This window comes from Rana temporaria, chromosome 2, assembly GCF_905171775.1.
Source record: "Rana temporaria chromosome 2, aRanTem1.1, whole genome shotgun sequence".
In the NCBI taxonomy this organism is placed as follows: domain Eukaryota; kingdom Metazoa; phylum Chordata; class Amphibia; order Anura; family Ranidae; genus Rana; species Rana temporaria.
Window position 1 is genome coordinate 349996063 of NC_053490.1, and position 20260 is coordinate 350016322.

The following is a 20260-nucleotide window of genomic DNA, read 5'->3' on the forward strand; positions in this document are numbered from 1 at the left end:
ACTGCATCAATTTTAATTGTGAGAGTCTCACTGCTTATCTTGATAGCATTCATAATATCTTTACTAGATGGTACCTGCTCCATCTCCAATTTCTCTGTTGCTGTTTGAGTCTCTATTGTTACCCCTGCTTGGGGAGATTTTATTGGAGATTTTGTATCTGATTTTTCTGCCGCCTTTGCAGCTGCTGGTGCATGGGAGGAACAGGGGGTAACATTTGGTGGTTTAGTATGTGGTTTGCCTGGAGCCATTTAAAAAAAAAAAACTACCAGGCTACTCCATTGTCAGAAAAAGATCTCTCGATATGTCAAAATATAGAATATGTCCCCGTTCTACCTCCCTAGGACCTCCCCTCCTTTACACAGCCAACTATTACCACATAGCAAGCACAGGTTATTATCAAGGAAACAGAGTTCAACCTACTGGCATAGACTTAAATTTTGCACTCAGAACAGAGCTGATCCTCAATTCCAATTATTGTCACTGTATTATTTTAATCAGGGGTCTTACCACCTTGACCTCCTCCTCCACTGCAATTTGTCCTCTGTATTTTCCAATCTCTTTGAGGAGAGGGGATTGTCTGAGCTTATCCACCGACCTACAAGCTGAATTGTCAGCAGGTCAGGGGGGGTTAGGGATCCAGAGCCGTCTGTGCTCATAGATTACCTCCCCCTACAGCTTCATCTTCTCTCACCACCACTCGTGTAGCTTTTCCAACCTCCAGCCTCTGCTCCCGCCAATGTCAGGTGTCTAGTGTCCTCCAATCCGGGGGGACAGGGAGAGGGAGAGAATCTGCAAGCGCTGCTAGAGGAATCGGCTTGCGGCTTACAGTTTGCAGTTCCCAGTAGTCCCCTTTAATCAAGCTGGGCGCCGCATGGGGGAAGAAGGAGGGTCCACTAGTATGAGAGCCGGTTCTCACTCTGCCAAACCCAGCATCCCTCCCAATGAAGGGAAACCGCGCACAATATCCTTTATGCTGGAATCTCCGGCACTCTCCTCTGTCACGCTGTGGGGAGAAGAGTCTGTCGGCATAGAGAGGGAGGGTCGGTCCTCGCTCAGGTAGACCTGGCGTTTCTTGCCAGATTAGCCAGAGCAGGAAGGAAAGGCTCAGCCAGCACTCAGCTGAACCTGGCGTCCCTCACAGGCAGCATTGCAGATCAGAGCCCGCCCACCACATCACACATCACATCCACTTACACCAGCATCTTGCCTGCTCCCGTCTCATACTTGATTCTGATGCATGTGTGTTTTTTTTGCCCATCGGAAAACCATACAGACGAACCGTTTCCCACCAGGATTTTTTCCTGGTGATAAAAGGAGATCCTGCTCTCTTTTATTGTCCGGCAGTTTTCCGGAAAAACTGCGATGGGGCATACACACGACCGGGATTCCCAACGAAAAGCTTTCAGTTTTGCCGTCGGAAAAAACAGTCGTGTGTACGAGGCATTAGAAGCAGAAGGATGGGGGAAACTGGTCCAATTCAATTCCAAATCTTATATTAATACCTCCCTTATTGAGGTGAACTATAAAGTTTTCCTGCAATGGTGTCTAGTTCCAGTCAGACTGGCGTCCGCTGTCTCTGGGACTTCCTCCAGGTGCTTTTGTGGTTGCAGCCAGAAAGGAACGGTCCTTTACACTTGGTGGACATGCAGCTAAGTAGGGCGGTTCTGGTTTGCGGCGCTCGTTCATGAAATAACTACATTTCCCAGTAAGAATTGCGGCACGCCCAGTAATTCACACCTCCTTGAAATCTCTAACACGTAGAGAGTGTCCTGTCGCACAGATGTAGTTCCCAGGAGGGGGCGAGCACGTCACTGACCACCGCAGTAAAGACTCCCTTCACAGTGGTGAGTAGCAATCAGACAAGCAGGCAGTGAACAGAACAGAGAAGAAATAGAGCAACTTCTGAGCAAAAACAAACAATGAGGAAGTGAAAAGAGGAATGTCTGCAGGCAGGGCCGGTGCAAGGATTTTTGCCAACTCAGGCGAAGGTGCATTTTGCCGCCCCCCCCAGCGCGCACGCACGCACATGTGCACACACACACACCAACACTATACAGAGAGATACCACATAATATATCTAGATAGATAGAGAACAATGCTAGTACTAGCTGTCTCCTATTGTGCCCACAATGCCCAGTGAAACTGACCTGCTCTCTCTGGTGGTCCTGGACAGCGTGGCTCTCTCTCTGGTGGTGGTGCGGGTACAGTGTGACGCTCTCTCTCTGGTGGTGCGGTGCAGCGTGGCTCTCTCTCTCTGGTGGTGGGGTGCAGCGTGGCTCTCTCTCTCTGGTGGTGCGGTACAGCATGGTTCTCTCTCTGGTGGTGCGGTACAGCTTGGCTCTCTCTGGCGGTGCAGGTACAGTGTGGCGCTCTTGTGGTTCGGGTACAGCGTGGCTCTCATGTCTCTCTCTGGTGGTGCGGGTACAGCATGTCTCTCATGGCTCTCTGGTGGTGCAGGTACAGCGTGGCTCTCATGGCTCTTTCTGGTGGTGCGGGTACAGCATGGCGCTCTGGTGCTGTGGGTACAGCATGGCGCTCTGGTGCTGCGGGTACAGCATGGCGCTCTGGTGGTGCGGGTACAGTGTGGCGCTCTGGTGGTGCGGGTACAGTGTGGCTCTCTGGTGGGGCGGGTACAGTGTGGCGCTCTGGTGATGCAGGTACAGTGTGGCGCTCTGGTGGGGCGGGTACAGTGTGGCTCTCTTGTGGTGCGGGTACAGCGTGGCTCTATCTGGTGGTGCTGGGGCTATTAGTTCCCCCAGCACAGTCCTCTTTCTATTTCCATGTCTCCTGTAGTACTGTACATGCTTTTTTCTGAGTTTTCTCTTTTTCCCCCCACAAGCAGACAGTAAGATCGATCAATTCCTCATAGAAATCCTCCTTTAGAGGGTTGCTTAAGACTCCACAGAGACAGCTACTAGATTTCTCCAGGCTCAGCAGGCAGAGTGCATGCTGATGACTGTAATCCCCGAGACTACATTTCCCAGGATGCCCCACTTGTTCTTTCTGCTCCACTGTGGGAGGAGAGAAGAAGAAGCAGGAAGCTTTCTTCTCTCCTGTCCCGTGCTGCACAGACATGCCGACATGAGAAAGGGGGAGGAAGGGACATCCTGACAGCATCCCGCAGCTCCCCCCCCCCCTCACCTCACTGGGCAGACGGTCCGGACACCTATGGCTGGCAGAGCAGTAGTCAATGGGGGGCGAGAGCGGAACTGTCAGCGCGGCTCTGAGGCTAAACTGTGTGTGAGAGCCGCGCTGACAGTTCCTTTAGATGCTGCCCGCAGAAACACTGAGACTGAGTCACTGACTACGGGCGGGCGACTGTCCCGGCGGGTCGGTGGTGACCCGCTCTGTTTTCCGCCCTCTCCCCCTGGCGGCACTGGCGCCGTAAGGCAAGTGCCTGACTTGCCTTGCGCTAGCGCCGGCCCTGTCTGCAGGTAAAGGATGCTTTTTTTTTTTTTTTTTTTTTAAAGCCTATGGCGTGTGAACACACCTAAAAACTCCACCCGGTGCAGAAAAAATGTGCACACACATAAAGAGTGTTCACAAAAACGTGCAGACGGGTGCAACGTCAAGTGGTCCTCCTGTGAAGAGGGACCCAAACCCTGATCCCCCGGGGCGTTAGGCTCCAGACGGGGACTGAGGTACTGTGGTCCGAGCAACCGAAGCCGACACGGACCCAACTTCCTCGGAGGGACTGCCGAAACAGAACCCTCCCAGTACTAGGTGGGGCTCCCCCGAAGGGAGACCCCATGAGAGCAGGCGAACTAAGCCAGAAGGCCATGTCCACCCACTCCCAAGACGTTCAGGGCTGGCCCGAGGACCCGCACCCTACTAATCACACAGTGACAAAACGTGCACAACAAAAAAAGACAAAAAAGTGACAAACACAGGCTTAAATAAAATAAAGTGGGGGAAGGGATAGTGGAGAGGAGAGTGAAAGAAGTGGCCATTGTGGTGAAACAATGACCAGGCCCTCCGGCCAGGAATAAAAAATTCCTCCGGTCCTAGCCAAAAGGCCCGGCCCAGGAGGCAGGTGCTAAAAAAAGCGTGTATCTGGTGCAGTGACCGTGGTATCTTAAAGGAGTTCTCTGACCTAAAAGTTTTAACCCCCGCTGTGCCCGGGCTGTAAAAAAATAGAAAATAAACTGTCACTTACCTGCCTACGATCCCCCGTTGTTCCGATATCGCCGTCCCGTTCTCCGGTCCCGGTCTCTTCCGCTTCCTGTGTGTCGGTGACTCATAGTGCGCTCAGCCTATCAGTGGCCGCGACGGGACATTGCTGCGGCCGCTGATAGGCTGAGCGCACTATGAGTCACCGACACACAGGAAGCGGAAGGGGCCCGGGACCGGAGAACGGGACGGCGATATCGGAACAACGGTGGATCGTAGGCAGGTAAGTGACAGTTTATTTTCTATTTTTTTACAGCCCGGGCACAGCGGGGGTTAAAACTTTTAGGTCAGAGAACTCCTTTAAATCAATGTGTCCCTCACACACAGTGATCTTCAGATACCCCTGGACTGCCACTCCAGGGGCACATGCACCATAGGCTTTTCGTTCCATATCCGACCCCCCGACCGGCCAGTGCAGCCCTCCACCCCTGCCAGCTAGAGAGCCCTTCAAGGTTTTCTTGGGGAGAACTGCCGCTCAGGTAACAGCCTCCACCAATACTAGCCCCGCCAGACCCTCCGTCAACCCAGCGGATTTGCATGGCTCTACCACGTCGTACCACAGGGCATTACCAGCTCCTCCAACCGGATCGCTGACAGAGATAGCACTTACACCAGCCAGCCAGAAGGCCAGACTAGAACTCGGCAAAAAGACCAAGACCAAACGCAGCACCCATCCTCACCAGAAGCACCCTTCCAGATGGCTCAGACTCAACCATGGGCCGGCTCCCAGTATTCTGTCGGGCAGCACAGCGTAGTCCCTGCTGAAACCATCCTTCCAGGTGCAATGACGCCATTGGATTGCATCCACCCTCCCCATGTAGGAGGTGCTTCAGCGCTCCGCTGACAACTGATAAGGACAGATACCACACCTAGTCCTAGCCAAAAGGCCGAGAAGCGGCAGGGAAGACAATCACGATCCGCACGGCCTAGAGTGTGCAATGGCCGAGCCTCGCCCTGGTGCTTATTATGAAAAAAATAATCCTTTACAACCCCTTTAAGTGAATCTAACAAAGTCTCCACAGCAGGCTCTCTAGGGAAGGCCGATGGAGGGGATAAGTGAGATGCCTAATTGCATTCATTTTTATAGCAGCTAGGATATCCAGTGCACGATCCTGGAGGTCACCCATGATTCCCTTTGATCTCTTAAAGGCAAAATTGACATGGATCATGATCAATGAACGTATGGTGGCTATCCTTCGGGAGAAGATGGCCTACTTTGAGACGACATGAAATCCTTGGATGAAATACCTTTCAGAATCCACCTGTTCTATATGGAGAGACACCAGTACCCTGCATAAGAGGGTGTCAGCCTGGTACTTAGATATACATACATTCTACTTGTCTTTTCTCATCTTTTTATCTACTGATTTTTCTACTTACTCTTTATTCTCCCCTTTGCTTTCTTTTTTTTCTCTTTTACAAGCTGGATTAACTTCTAAGCCATTGTTGTTCCTAAATAATCTAGTTACTTAACAAAACTTTGAAGGGCTCACAGGAGTCCAAGTAAGCGAAGGCTGTAAGGCTGCAGTTACTAATATGTTTTAGGTTGAACAAAGATTGCCCTGTACTTATTATTATTATTATTATTATTATTATTACTTCTTTGTTTTTCTTATTCAGCAGTTCCCCCCTATTAATGTATAGGGGCAGATCCACAAAGAGAGTATGCCGGCGTATCTACTGATACGCCAGCGTACTTTCAAATTTCCTGCGTCGTATCTTTGGTTTGAATCCTCAAACCAAGATACGATGGCATCTGGGTTAGATCCAACAGGCGTACGCCTTCAGATCTTAGATGCAATACTTTGGCGTCCGCTGGGTGGAATTTGCGTTGTTTTCCGCGTCGAGTATGCAAATTAGCTATTTTCGACGATCCATGAACGTACGCGCGGCCGTCGCATTCTTTTACGTTGTCTCTAGCCGGCTTTTTCCGGCGTATAGTTAAAGCTGCTGTTTTGCGGCGTATAGTTAGACTTGCCATGTTAAGTATGGCCGGCGTTCCCGCGTTTAATTTGATTTTTTTTTTTTTCGTAAGTCGTCCGTGAATCGGGATGGACGTAATTCACGTCTATGTTAAAAAAAATGACGTCCTTGCAACGTCATTTAGCGCAATGCACAGGAAATTTAGGGACGGCACATGCGCAGTTCATTGGGCGTGGGGACGCGCTTCATTTAAATGAAACACGCCCCCTAATCGCCGATTTGAATTACGCGCTGTTACGCCTCCAGAGATATACTACGCCGCAGTAACTTACGATGCAAAATCTTTAAGGATTAAAACTAAAGCCAGGTAAGGTACGGCGGCGTAGCGTATCTCTGATACGCTGCGCGGGTGCAGATCTCTGTGGATCTGCCCCCATAGTATGTACTGTTTGGGCTATATATCTTCAACGACCTTGATACCTGAGTAATGAATTGGGGGTCACACATGGGTTCAAAAGTCTTTGGCCGTTTAACCTTTTTCTTTTTCTTGTATGTACCCAGTAATTTGTCATATGCTGGACCAAAGAATGTTTTTTGTACTGTACTACACTTTTATGTTATTGAAAGAAAATTATCAAAACTTTTATTTTTAACAAATTATTAAAAAATATGTAAACCCAACCTTTCAGATTCCTGATATTTGTCCACATTAGGTAGGAGAACACACCCATCTACAGTTCTCTAGCTATCCCGTAAACTCAGCCTGCCGTCCTCCAATGTTCAGACTTGTCCTGAACCCCCCCCACACACACATACACAAACACACACAGCCTTTCACTGGGAAGACCAGTGTACTGCTGTTTCGACTCCCCCAGCTATAATGCTGAAAAAGGGGGAGAAAAAATGTGTATAATGTTTTTTCTTTGTAGATTCTTCATCTGCTATATGATTGAGTTTAGAGTCTAATGCCGCATACACACGATCGGTCCATCCGATGAAAACGGTCTGATGGATTTTTCCATCGGTTAACTGATGAAGCTGACTGATGGTCAGTCGTGCCTACACACCATCAGTTAAAAAAACGATCGTGTCAGAACGCGGTGACGTAAAACACAACGACGTGCTGAAAAAAAGTTCAATGCTTCCAGCATGCGTCGACTTGATTCTGAGCATGCGTGGATTTTTAAATTTTAAATTTAAAACAAGATTGAATTTTTTTAACCAATGGATAAATAACCGATGGGGCCTACACACGATCGGTTTGGTCTGATTAAAATGGTCCATCAGACCGTTCTCATCGGTTTGACCGATCGTGTGTACGCGGCATTATTCGTGGAATAGCAGACAGAAGAAAAGCTGAAGTCGAGGCTATAAAATGGGAAGACTGGCACTAGAAACGTGATAGTGTTTTGAGGAAAATAACTGAATATTTTTGAGACGCTGTGACTGTGAACATGGCAGGACTTCCCCTAGATGGGAGAAGCGAGTTTTGCAGTGTGAAGGTGAAGATAAAAATTAGCGTATCTTTCTAGATGGCTATCAGTCGTCCATTTACAGATGGTTGAAATGCAGATAGAAAGACAGGAGGAGGCTGAAAAAGAGCAGGGAAATGGATCTGAACATCATCTGCATTTATGTAATATTGGTGACCATACAAGGAGGACAAGTGGTGATATACAGTAAATGGTAAAAAAAAGTTCTGAGTTAGGGAATAATTATTTGGAGTGCTCTGACAGAGAACATGTATTAGTGATTTAGGTACACTTCAAGCAGCCATATGAGAAAAATTATATTCCAGGGACAAAGAGAATGCAGATGATGCCATATGGTAAATACAGCCATGACTATTAGGAATGCATGAAGTAAATGTTGTGGAGAGGATATGCTAGAGTGGATTTTGTCATGGTTATTTGAGTGAAAAGGCAGAGAACAGAGCAGTTTATATGGATTGTAATGGGATAGTTGGGTACATTCAGATGTTGTATCTGTTTTCTAATTCTCTTGTTGTCTATATTTAAAGTTGGCATTGTTCCTCCACGGACAAAGTCACCAAGCGATGAAGGATCAGTGACAAAACAACTGGTGGTAATCAGAGGAGGAAACCATGCATCGAACAGACTAATATCAAGGGTAAATATAATTTTTATATGTTTCAGACTTTGCTGCCCCTGCCGCTGGCAAATTTATTTTTCAGCATGTAATTAAATGCAGTGTGTGTGCAAGTAGCTTTAACCAGAACTTAGAATGATTGCCTTGTTCCGTAGGGGTCCTATAAGTTCTGAGACTGAATAATAGGTTTGTACCCCTGCATAAATTTCCAGCTTCTGCAGTAAATTGTAATACCTTATCCCAGGGCTCAAGTCCTGCGGGAACGAGTGGGAGCGGCGTCCCTGCACTTTTTCACAGCAGGAACGCCATTCCCTTTGCAGGACTCGAGCAGCAGAGGCGTACTAAGTGGGGGGCGGGCCGCCATGAGTGACACACACTGGTGAGGGGTGTCAGGCAGGCGCCCCCCCTCCTCGGCTGAAATCAAGAGAGAATCAAGTGTAGGGGCGGGCGGGTTTAAGCCGCGGCACCGCAGCAGTAACAGGAAGAACACCCGCGGAGAGCCTGTAGTGGCTTTGCAAGGCGGGAGAGGGGGGTGCGAGCCGAGTAACACCCCCTTCTCCCGTGACCGCGCCACGGCTCTGTTCAGTCTTGGCTGTCTCAGTCGAGCAGAGTGAAGCCGCCTCCCCCTTCTCCTCCCCCTCCTCCTTCCACTCCCCCTCTTCCTCCTCCTCCCTACACAGGGGGAGGGGACCCGTCACCTGACCAGTTCTGTACATGTTCCGCACTTATCTGACTAAGGTGCATTATGGGTCTGTACTGTGGGGGGGGGGGGAGTGGGGGTCTGCACTGTAGGGGAGTCTGCACTATAGGGGTGTCTGTACTGTGGGGGAGTGGAGGTCTGTACTTTAGGGGTGTCTGTACTGTGGGGGGGGTGGGGGACTGCACTATAGGGGTGTCTGTACTGTGGGGGGGGGGTGGGAGTCTGCACTGTAGGGGTGTCTGTACTGTGGGGGTCTGCACTATAGGAGTGGGGGTCTGCACTGTAGAGGTGTCTGTACTGTGGGGGGGGGGGGGGGTCGGGATCTGCACTATAGGGATGTCTGTACTGTGGGGGGGTGAGGGTCTACACTGTAGGGGTGGGGTCTGCACTGTAGGGGTGTCTGTACTGTGGGGGTCTACACTGTAGGGGTGGGAGTCTGCACTGTAGGGGTGTCTGTACTGTGGGGGGTGGGGGACTGCATTATAGGGGTGTCTGTAGTGTGGGGGTCTGCACTATAGGGGTGTATGTACTGTGGGGGGTGGGGGTCTGCACTGTAGGGGTGTCTTTACTGTGGGGGGGTGGGGGTCTGCACTGTAGGGGTCTGCACTGTATGGGTGTCTGTATTGTGGGGGGGGTTGGAGTCTGCACTGTAGGGGTGTCTGTACTGTTGGGGTCTGCACTATAGGGGTGGTGGTCTGCACTGTAGGGGTGTCTGTACTGTGTCGGAGTGTGGTCTGCACTGTAGGGGTGTCTGTACTGTGGGGGGTGGGGGTCTGCACTATAGGGGTGTCTGTACTGTGGGGGAGTGGGGGTCTGTACTGTGGGTATTCCTGCCAGGAGGGCAAAGTCTAGTTGACTTTGGGCATGTTCTCTGGATTCTGCCTACCTGCCCCAGAGTGTCCTACTTGGAGGGAACCACAAGTCTTAACCACTTCAGCCCCGGATGATTTGGCTGCTCAGTGACCAGAGCACTTTTTACAATTTGGCACTGTGCTGCTTTAACCACATCCACGTACCTGTACGTCCTCTGCTAGACGTGGGTGGGGGGTCCGATGGGGACCCCCCCGGTACATGCGGAGGTCGGGTCCGCTCGGGGAGCGATCCGGGACGACGGCGCGGCTATTTGTTTATAGCCGCTCCGTCGCGATCGCTCCCCGGAGCTGAAGAACGGGGAGAGCCGTGTGTAAACACGGCTTCCCCGTGCTTCACTGTGTCGGCGCATCGATCGCGTCATTCCCTTTATAGGGAAGACACGATCGATGACGTCATTCCTACAGCCACACCCCCCTACACTAGTAAACACACACAAAGTAAACCCTAACTCCTACAGCGCCCCCTGTGGTTAACTCCCAAACTGCAACTGTCATTTTCACAATAAACAATGCAATTTAAATGCATTTTTTGCTGTGAAAATGACAATTGTCCCAAAAATGTGTCAAAATTGTCCGAAGTGTCCGCCATAATGTCGCAGTCACGAAAAAAATCGCTGATCGCCGCCATTAGTAGTAAAAAAATAAAAAAAATAAAAATGCAAAAAAACTATCCCCTATTTTGTAAACGCTATAAATTTTGCGCAAACCAACCGATAAACGATTATTGCGATTTTTTTTTACCAAAAATAGGTAGAAGAATATGTATCGGCCTAAACTGAGGAAAAAAATAATTTTTATATATGTTTTTGGGGGATATTTATTACAGCAAAAAGTAAAAAATATTGCATTTTTTTCAAAATTGTCGCTCTATTTTTGTTTATAGCGCAAAAAATAAAAACCGCAGAGGTGATCAAATACCACCAAAAGAAAGCTCTATTTGTGGGGAAAAAAGGACGCCAATTTTGTTTGGGAGCCACGTCGCACGACCGCGCAATTGTCTGTTAAAGCGACGCAGTCCCGAACTGTAAAAACCCCTTGGGTCTTTAGGCAGCAATATGGTCCGGGGCTTAAGTGGTTAACTGGTAATTGTGTGGACATGCAATGCTGTACCCAAACGTACCCTTTTTTGCCCACATATAGAGCTTTCTTTTGATGGTATTTGATTGCCTCTGCGGTTTTTATTTTTTGTGATAGAAATGAAAAATTTTGAAAAAAAATATTTTATTTCTCTTTCGTTCTCGGACGGACACAGCTTCAAATAATCTTGACAGTAGGGTTATGTTCCATCTATCAGGAGAGGACTAGGCAGACATGTTAAATGGTTAAAAAACATGTAACACTGCCCATAACCCCTCACGCTGCAGTCAGCAGCTCAGTTTTTCTCTTTTAGTCCATGGATGGACACAGCCTTCACAAGTCTTGACATATGGGTTATGTTCCTGTTCATAGTAGAGGACTAGGCAGAACATGTTAGATATTTAAATACATGTTACATTAACAGAGTTAAACAGCCCCACCCAGGGGGCGGTCCCTCCGGACATACCCCTTCGCCCTGCAGCATGCAGCCTCAGTTTTTTTCTGCCTAGCAGAGAAGGATGTGACTCCCTTTGGGCCCAGTGCCCTGAAAAAAACGTTATTTTATTTTTGAGATTCTTCTATCAACTGCCGGCTGGGTGACAGGCTGGATATATAGAACCTTGTAGTCTCCCCAGTCAGGCCATCGAGCGTGAGCAGACCTTAGCTACATGCAGGGTCGGCCACGACATACCCCATGGCTCCAGGGGTGGACGGTGGGCTTTTTGCTCCAGGGTCCACATATGACTGGGCTGTTTTGTTGTCTCACTCACAATGGACCGGGCCGACAGCTACTCCAACTTGGTTGTAGGCCTGTCAGGAACGCACCAGCGGGTCCTCGCATGGACGGGTAAGTACAGTTCCTCCTGCCTCGGCAGGTTGGAACAGCTGGGCATTCCTGGGATTAGGGGGTTCTCCTATCCTCCCCTTCCCTGCTCTCTGTCACATTTCCCCTTCTGCTCTAAAGGGCTCACTGCGACTGGGGCGGACTTGTGGGGGGACTCCGGATCCGGACTGTGGGGTGTAAGGGCCCGTTTTTTCTGGGGAGTGCTCTGCCTCTGGGAAGTCCCTACCTTGGCCTTCTCAGTTTTGGAACTCCCTGCCTCTAAAATTAAGGCTTGAGAATGATCTTTTTAAGTTCAGGAAGCTTTTAAAAACTGAGCTTTTCAGTCTAGCCTATGGAATTACATAGGTTTTTATAGTTCTTTGATCTGCTAACTATTTTAAATTTGATCTGTTCCGCTGCCTGTGTGTGTTTTTTTTGGTTGTTGCTGTATTGTTGTTCTCGGCGCATCGAGGCCTACGGGTAACTGACTGCGTTTTGTACTTTTTTTGTATTTTTAAGAATTTTAATAAATAAATAAATAAATCCACATCGCGGTGCTCCCCCACCATTTTGGCAGTGCCGACACCATTTTTTAGTATGCCTGCTGCTTCTAATGATTTTTCCCATTGATGGCCATTGTGTCCTGGCCGCGCTGTGGCGCAGGTTGATATTGCGGGAGGCCATTTTCTTGTGGTTGCTCTATTTTTTCTCTGAGGCGTCTGGCGGCCATTTTGGTGTGGGCTCTTGGCCTCTAGTGTTGACTTCCTGAATGGCGTGCAGCACAATTCTCCTCACAGATTTTCCTCACAGATTTTCCTCACACACGCTGTGTATAGAGGGCATAGCTGAGCAGTCTCTTGCTGGGTTGGTGAGTCCCCTGGGTAAACCACCCCTGGTCAGTGCAGCAAGGAGGGTGGACTTTTCATGTCTTGAATTAGTCCCTGAGAGCTGTCTGTGGTGTTATGGAGTCAGTATCTGGTCCTTCTTCCCCAAACATGCCTGAGGTGCCAGCTGGTGCCCCTGCACCTGCGGTTCCCATGGATACTTTGTCGGCAGTCCTGGAATCATTTGTTGCCAGGGTGGAAGCAGCGTGCGGGCGTAAGGGGGGTAACAAGCGCCCCTCCCCCTGCCATCTCCTGGAGAACGGGTCTGAGTCAGACCCGGGCCTGGCTGCGTCACAGGACCCCGGTTCTGGGTTGTCAGAGGATGTGGGCCAGGACCTTCCTTGTGAAGGACACCCCTCGCCCCGGTCACTGCAGGACAGGGCACTTGTCAGTGCGCTTATCAATGCTGTGAGGGACTCGCTTAAGCTGGATGGTACAGCTAAGGGCGTCCGCAGAGGGGTCAGTCTCCTTTGGTTCGCACAAATTGGACCGCTCTGTAAACGGTTTTCCCTATGTCTCGTTCTTTGATAAGTTCATAGATAAGGACAGGGAAAAGCTGCAGAAGTCCTTTGTGGTCCCTCAGCGCCTGGCGCTCCGTTATCCCTTTGAGGACAGCCTCCTGAAAAAGTGGGCTTCTCCTCTGGTGGTTGACCCCCCAGTAGCTCGGTTAAATAAGGTCACCACTCTTCCCTGTGTTTAAGGACCACACTGATAGGAGGTCCGAGGCGGTGACCCGCCCCATGTTTACAATGCTGGGGTCTGCGTTGAGGCCTATTTTGGCTGCAACTCTGGTGTCTCAGACTCTCACTGAATGGGCAAAGATATTGCACCAGACTGTGGAGGAGCATCAGCTCCCTCCTGAGTGTGTAAGACTGGCCGACCAGTTGGTCCAGGACCTTGTATATGTCTGTGATGCCACTCTGGATGCGGCCCCCTTGATCTTCAAAGCATCTGTATCTGCGGTGGTATTGCACCGCCTGATTTGACTGAAATGCTGGTCCGCGGACCAAGCATCCAAAAAAGCTCTGGCAGATTTACCCTTCAAAGGTGGGAGACTTTTTGGTACCTCGCTGGACAACATTATTAAGGATGTCACTGGAGGTAAGAGCACTTTCCTCCCTCAGTCCAACAAGGGGAAGGAGCCGCGCCGTAAGCTGGGTTCTTCCTTTTCCACGCAGAAGCAGTATTTTCATCAGTCAGGCTGACAAAGGCTCGGCTGGGGGACAGAAGCGTCCCTGGCTGAGTAAGCCGAACAAGCCGGCTACCAAAAACCTCCACCGCATGAAGTTTTGCCCCCGCCCGACTCATGGGTTGGGGGACGGCTTTGCAGGTTCACAGCTCGGTGGACCTTCCTGCTCTCCGACCAGTGGGTCTGCGAGGTGGTCACTTCGGGGGAAAAAGATCGAGTTTCTTTCCTGTTCGCCGAACAGATTATTTCCCTCAAATCTCCCTCTCCTTCCAGCTCGTCGGTCTGCCTTATTGGGGCAGTGCAAGACTTGCTGAGTTGTGGGGTAATTTTACCTGTTCTGCAGGACGAGAGGTTTCAGGGATTTTATTCGAATCTGTTTGTGGTCCCGAAGAAGGACAGAGTCTGTCCAATCTTGGGCCTCAATGCCCTTAATGCCTTTGTAAGAGTACGGAAGTTCTGTAAGGAAACAATTCATTCGCTGGTGGCTGCGCTCCATCCGGGGGACTTTCTGCATGTCCCAATTTGTGCAGGACAACAGAGGTTTCTGCATTTTGCGATCGGCAAAGACCACTATCAGTTTGTGGCTCTTCCCTTTGGCCTAGCGTCGGCACCAGGAGTTTTCACCAAGGTACTCGCCCCGATTTTAGCTTTGTTGAGACAGCGAGGCATTGCCATTGTGGGCTACTTTGACGATCTTCTTCTGTGAGAGCAGCTTCTGGCTCAGAATTAGAGGTAGATGTGTCTATAGCTAGCCAGACCCTCCGGGAATTAGGTTGGGTGTTAAACATCCAGAAGTCGGTCCTGGTACTGACTCAGCGTTTGGAATACCTAGGGTTGATTTTGGACTTCGCGAGTCATCCTTCCCTTGGAGAAATTGCAGACTGTCCAGTCTGCGGTGAAGCTGTTGGCATCCCACAAATGGTTGTCTCTCCGTTTTTGCATGCGAGTCCTTGCCCTTAAGGTAGCCTCCTTGAAGGCGGTACCGTATGCCCAATTCCACACTCGAGTGTTGCAGAGGGAGATCCTGTCCAAATGGAACAAATCTCCGTTGTCTCTGGATCGCCAGATTCAGGTAGGTCACCTAGTCAGAGTCTCTCTGAATTGGTGGCTGAGATCCCCGGCTCTTCAGTCCAGGAAGTAGTTTCTCCCCTTCCAGTGGACGGTGATTATGACGGAAGCCAGCCTCACAGGATGGGGGGGTGTCTGGGGGGTCGAGTCGGTCCAGGGTTGCTAGACTCTAGAAGAATCCCGTCTGCCAATCAATGTCCTGGAACTTCGGGCGATCAGGCTGTGCCTCTCCTCGTGGTCGAGGAGGCTGCAAGGTCGCCCAATCAGGATCCAGTCGGGCAACACCACGGCGGTGGCTTATGTCAACCATCTGGGAGGAACACGGAGCTCGGCTGCAGCATCTGAAGCCGCTCACATCCTACGGTGGTCGGAAAGAAGCGTGTCGGCTCTGTCGGCCATCTACATTCCGGGTCATAGAAAACTGGCAGGCGGACTACCTAAGTCGCCAGATGCTGGACCAGGGGGAATGGTCATTGCATCTGGAGGTGTTTCAACTCCTTTGCAGGAGGTGGGGCACACCGAACGTGGATCACTGGGCAGATGTGTCAGATGCGTTGGTGGCCCCGTGGGGTCAGTATCGGCTAATTTATGCCTTTCCCCCACTGAAGTTGCTTCCTCGTCTGCTCCGCAGAGTGGAGACTGAGGGGATTCCGATGATTCTAATCGCTCCAGATTGGCCCAAGTGTCCTTGGTACGCCGATCTTGTGCGCCTGGTAGCAGATGCACCCTGGCGACTGCCAATGCGGGAGGACCTTCTGTCTCAAGGTCCCATAATTCATCCTGCTTTAACGGCATGGCTATTGAAAGCCAGGTACTGAGGGACCGAGGTTTTTCGGACTTGGTCATCTCAACCCTGCTGAGGGCACGGAAGTCTTCTTCCAGGAAGATCTACCATTGCACCTGGAAGGCCTACATCTCTATGTGCGAAGAGATGGGGTGGTGTCCACGGACGTATTCAGTTTCCAGGGTCCTGCTGTTTTTACAGCATGGAGTAGATCAGAAACTTGCCTTAAGCACTATTAAGGGGCAGATTTCAGCTTTGGCTGTGTTCTTTTAGCGGCCTTTAGTGGCCCATTCCCTGGTGGGTACCTTTGTGCAGGGGGTTCGTCATGTGCTTCCCCCTATTAGACCACCTCTTCCTCCATGGGATTTGAATCTGGTGCTCTCGGTTCTTCAGAAACCTCCCTTTGAAGATATCACAGAAATTCTTGGCACTATCTCAAAATGTGGCCTTTTTAGTGGCCATTACATCTGTCAAACGTGTTTCTGAATTGGTGGCCTTGTCTTGCAAATTGCCGAACTTGGTCCTCCATAAGGATAAGGCGGTGCTGCGCCAGCAGCTTTCCTTCCTTCCGAAGGTGGTTTTGGCCTTCACCTTAACAAGGACATTGTACTTCCATCCTTGTGTCCTCGGTCAGTGCATCCTAAAGAGGTTGCGCTTCATACTTTAGACGTGGTACGTGCCTTGCGGGTGTACCCGTCTGCTACGGCTTCGTTTCGGAGGTCTGACTCGCTATGTGTGTTGGTGTCTGGTCCACAAAAGGGCCTGGCGGTCTCGTCGGCCACCATTTCTCGGTGGATCAGGCAGATCGTCATACAGGCCTATGCGCTTAAGGGGAGGGCGCCCCCCTTTCCAGTCACGGTACATTCAACCAGGGTGATTGGTGTTTCCTGGGCTTTCCGACATCAAGCGTCTGTCTCACAGGTGTGCAAAGTGGTGACTTGGTCGTCAGTGCACACCTTCTCAAAATTTTACAAGGTTGATGTGAGTGATTCTTCAGATGCTTCCTTCGGCCGCAAGGTTTTTCAGGCGGCTGTTTAAAGTTTCACCTCCTCCGTTGAGAAGCTCTGCTTGTTTTGGGGTAAAGTTATTTGTGTCCGTTCATGGACAAAAAGAGAGAATAATATTTTTTGTACTCACCGTAAAATCCTTTTCTCTGTCGTCTATGGATGGACACAGCACCCACCCCTCCTTTTTAGGTTTGTACTGCTTGTTACGAACTGAGGCTGCATGCTGCAGGGCAGAGGGTTATGTTCGGAGGGACCACCCCCTGAGCGGGGCTGTTCAACTCTGTTAAAGTAACATGTATTTAAATTTCTAACATTATGTGCCTAGTCCTCTCTTATGAACAGGAACATAACCCATATGTCAAGACTTGTGAAGGCTGTGTCCATCCATGGACGACAGAGAAAAGGATTTTATGGTGAGTACAAAAATCCTATTTTTTCTGCCCAGCATAGGAGAAGGACCTGGCTCCCTAGGGGCCCAACTTTTATTTTTAAATTGTATTTTAAATTTTTTTAAAACTGAGATCTACTATCAACTGCCGGCTGGGTGGCAGGCTGGATAATATAGATAGTTGTAGTCTCCCCAGTCCAGCCATCGAGCGTGAGCAAACCTTTAGCTATGCGCGGGGACAGCCACGACATACCCCATTGCTCCAGGGGTGGCCGGTGAGCTATGTTCTCCGGGGCTCACTAATGACCGGGCTACTGCTCTCCGTGTCACAGTGTCGCTCTTCTTTTGTTTATAGTGCAAAAGATATAAAAAACGCAGAGGTGATCAAATGCCACCAAAAGAAAGCTCTATTTTTGGAATAAAAGGGATGTCAATTTTGTTTGGGTACATCGTCGTACAACCACGCAATTGTCAGTTAAAGTGATGCAGTGCCGTACTGCAAAAAATGGCCTGGTCATTGAACAACCAAATCTTCTGTGGCTGAAGCAGTTAAAGAACACTGAAACCGACAATAGCGCTTCCTCCCATTGTTCCTCTTTAAAGGGCCCAACATCTCGCTCCCACTGGATATCACTTTTTGGTTAGAATCTGGTAAGAACAGACTATAAGACGACACCTCTGAAGTAATGAAAAATAGAAGTAGTGTTTTGTACCCATGCATCCACATAATTTTGGGCCTTTATCGCATGCTGAAGTTGGAAGTAATAGAACTACAAGGGGTGGGCGGGAGGGACGGGTGCCCTGGGCGGAGTGTGAGAGGGGGCGGGTTGTTAGCAGGCATAAGAGTATCATTATCAGAGGCGGCTCTCTAATTCGACCAAGCCCCCGCCTAATTTGCATAACTTAACAGCCGTCTCTGATGCATCTCCAGAGCTAAAGTGTAGAAGGGGAGAAGTGCAGCGTGTGTTACTTGTGCCCAGGGGCGGACAATTCCTGTCCCCTAATGTGTGTGTTACAAAAACACTGCCCGTGCTGACCATGTGGTTGCTCCGCCTTTCCATTGCCTTCTCAGCCAATGAGAGTGGCACTGTAACCCGCCCCCTTTTTTCAGCCAGGCACATTTAACTGTTAGAGGAGACTGGAGGAGGTGTCGGAAATGAAGGGCGGCAGGGAGAGGACACAGAAGCTGCACTGCTGGGATGGACCTAATGCTGAATGTATGTAGTCAGTAGCAGGGCTTCTTAGGATTAGGAATGTAAGGCATTTTGTTGTTGTCTCCCAGTCCCTCCTTCTGCACAAATGCTCAGAGCTCATCTCTTGCCTGACACCTGCCAATGCTCAGGTCAGGAAGTGAGAGTGGCTGCATACAGGAGTGTCTGTGAGGAGATAAAATAGAGATGTGTCTAATGCTCTGAGTGTGAGAGAGATGTTATCCCCTGACACAGGAACGTCATGTCTGGCTTCCATTGCTTGTCATTCTGTGCTCTCCTTCTGTATTCTCTTAGCTGTGCCTGCTAATGGACATTGCATTTCTTTGTGTGCTGTGAGGGGCAATATGAGCCTCAATTCCCTGCAGCAGCATGTCTTCCGGGTGCTGGGTCTGTGTAGGGGTTCGGGAAAAAGACTGGCAGTGGACCTTGCTGAGTTATGGTTGTCAGTGTTGGTATGTGGAATGGATTACAGTGGCTAGTCATACTACCTGGGCTGAGTGCAGGGGGGAGGGGGAGCTCTGCTTGTGGGATCCATCAGCAAAGCACAGCATTCCACAGACCATAGACCAGCACAGTATAAGTCTATCTAATCACTAAACTGTGTTGTGGATGTGTAGAAATGTATCATTCATCTTTGCTGTGTTGTCCAGTGCTAGCATTAATATACTGGCGGGGACTAGTGTGCCCTATTCATTGCGATTACAATTTTTTTTTTGCAGCGCATCATCATAAAAAGTGGCTTATTGTTATCTAGACTTGCCTTATGGTTTTTCTAAGAAGCTAGCAGCAATATTGTGCAGGTACTTTTACTGCAACCATTGTTACCCCTCTCCTTAAAGCGGAGTTCCACCCAAAAGTGGAACTTCCACTTAAACCACTCCTCACCCCCTTACAGTACATGCTACATTTGGCATGTAATTTTTTTTGTGGGGGGAGTGGGGGCTTCAGTTACAGTTCCCCCCAGATCTCAAAGTTACATCCTGTCCCACTTCCTCCTTCCGCCCAGAGACCGCTTAGGTGACTTGTCATATCGCCTTAGGCGGCCCCTCCCTATAGGCGATCACCTGGGACACGTGACAGGTCCCAGGCGATCGCCTGACCACTCTCAGAGCGCAGCGCCGCTCGCGAAATGCGCAGTGAGTGCCCGGCCGTGAAGCCGAAAGCTGTCACGGCTGGGTGCCCACAGTTAAAATGGAGGCGCCGGTGGAAGGGGGGGGGGGGGGGAGACGAGCGGAGCTCCGGGCAGCCGCGTCGCTGAACTGTGGAGCAGGTAAGTGTCTGTTTATTAAAAGCCAGCAACTACACTTTTTGTAGCTGCTGACTTTTAATAAATATAAAAAAGGCTGGCACTCCGCTTTAAGCCCTGGTTCACATTGATGCTAATTTGCTCTCGTGCCCCACCCAGTGCTGCTGTGCCTTCAGTTTAGGATTGTCCCGCCTCCTGCTCTCCGCTCTGTGAAAGGTAGGAGAGTGAAGGGAGGAAAATATATGAAACTGTAAAGGATGGGAAGCGGGGGAATAGGGGCTGTACTGTGTGGAGGGGTCGTGTAAAGGGGGCAATACTGTGTGTGTGTTTCAGGGGAGGGGGGGTCATGTGAAGGACAAAATACTGTGTGTGGAGAGATATTTGTATTGTTTTAAGTATATTCTTGTTTTGAAAGACATTGATTCTTTCTATAAAAGGGGGGGGGGGGGGGGGGCAGTTTGCCATCTTCGCCCCGGGCACCAAATGGCCTTGTCCCAGCACTGCTACATGGACATGGGGAGCTGAAATTCCGACTGAAGAGCAGCAAATGCACTCAGCTCTCCATTACGGAAAATATTTAATACAAGTAATTAACTCCATAATGATGCAATTTTTTTTACAACAGGCAATGCAGCTAGTATGGGAGCAGTCTCTTTAGTAACACTGGTACTTGGCACCGTAACTCCCCAGGTTAGCTGCGGGACAGCCGCCCGTGGCACGGCATCCCTAGAACGTCTCCTGGACTTCCAGGGTTTGGAAGCACGGGAGTTTCATTGTGACCCGGGCAGCTCCAGCTCAAACCACTGATC

At 49.9% G+C, this 20260-nt stretch overlaps 1 protein-coding gene across 5 annotated transcripts in view; it reads left to right on the top strand.

Annotated features, from left to right (window-relative positions):
• PLEKHA6 (pleckstrin homology domain containing A6) overlaps positions 1 to 20260 on the top strand; it is a 1721986-nt gene that overhangs the window by 1348327 nt on the left and 353399 nt on the right. For all 5 annotated transcript variants that reach the window (XM_040339539.1, XM_040339538.1, XM_040339541.1 and 2 more), the window contains one exon: positions 8114 to 8223. In XM_040339539.1, the coding sequence (XP_040195473.1) occupies positions 8114 to 8223 (110 nt within the window). The remainder of the gene's footprint in view (positions 1 to 8113; positions 8224 to 20260) is intronic.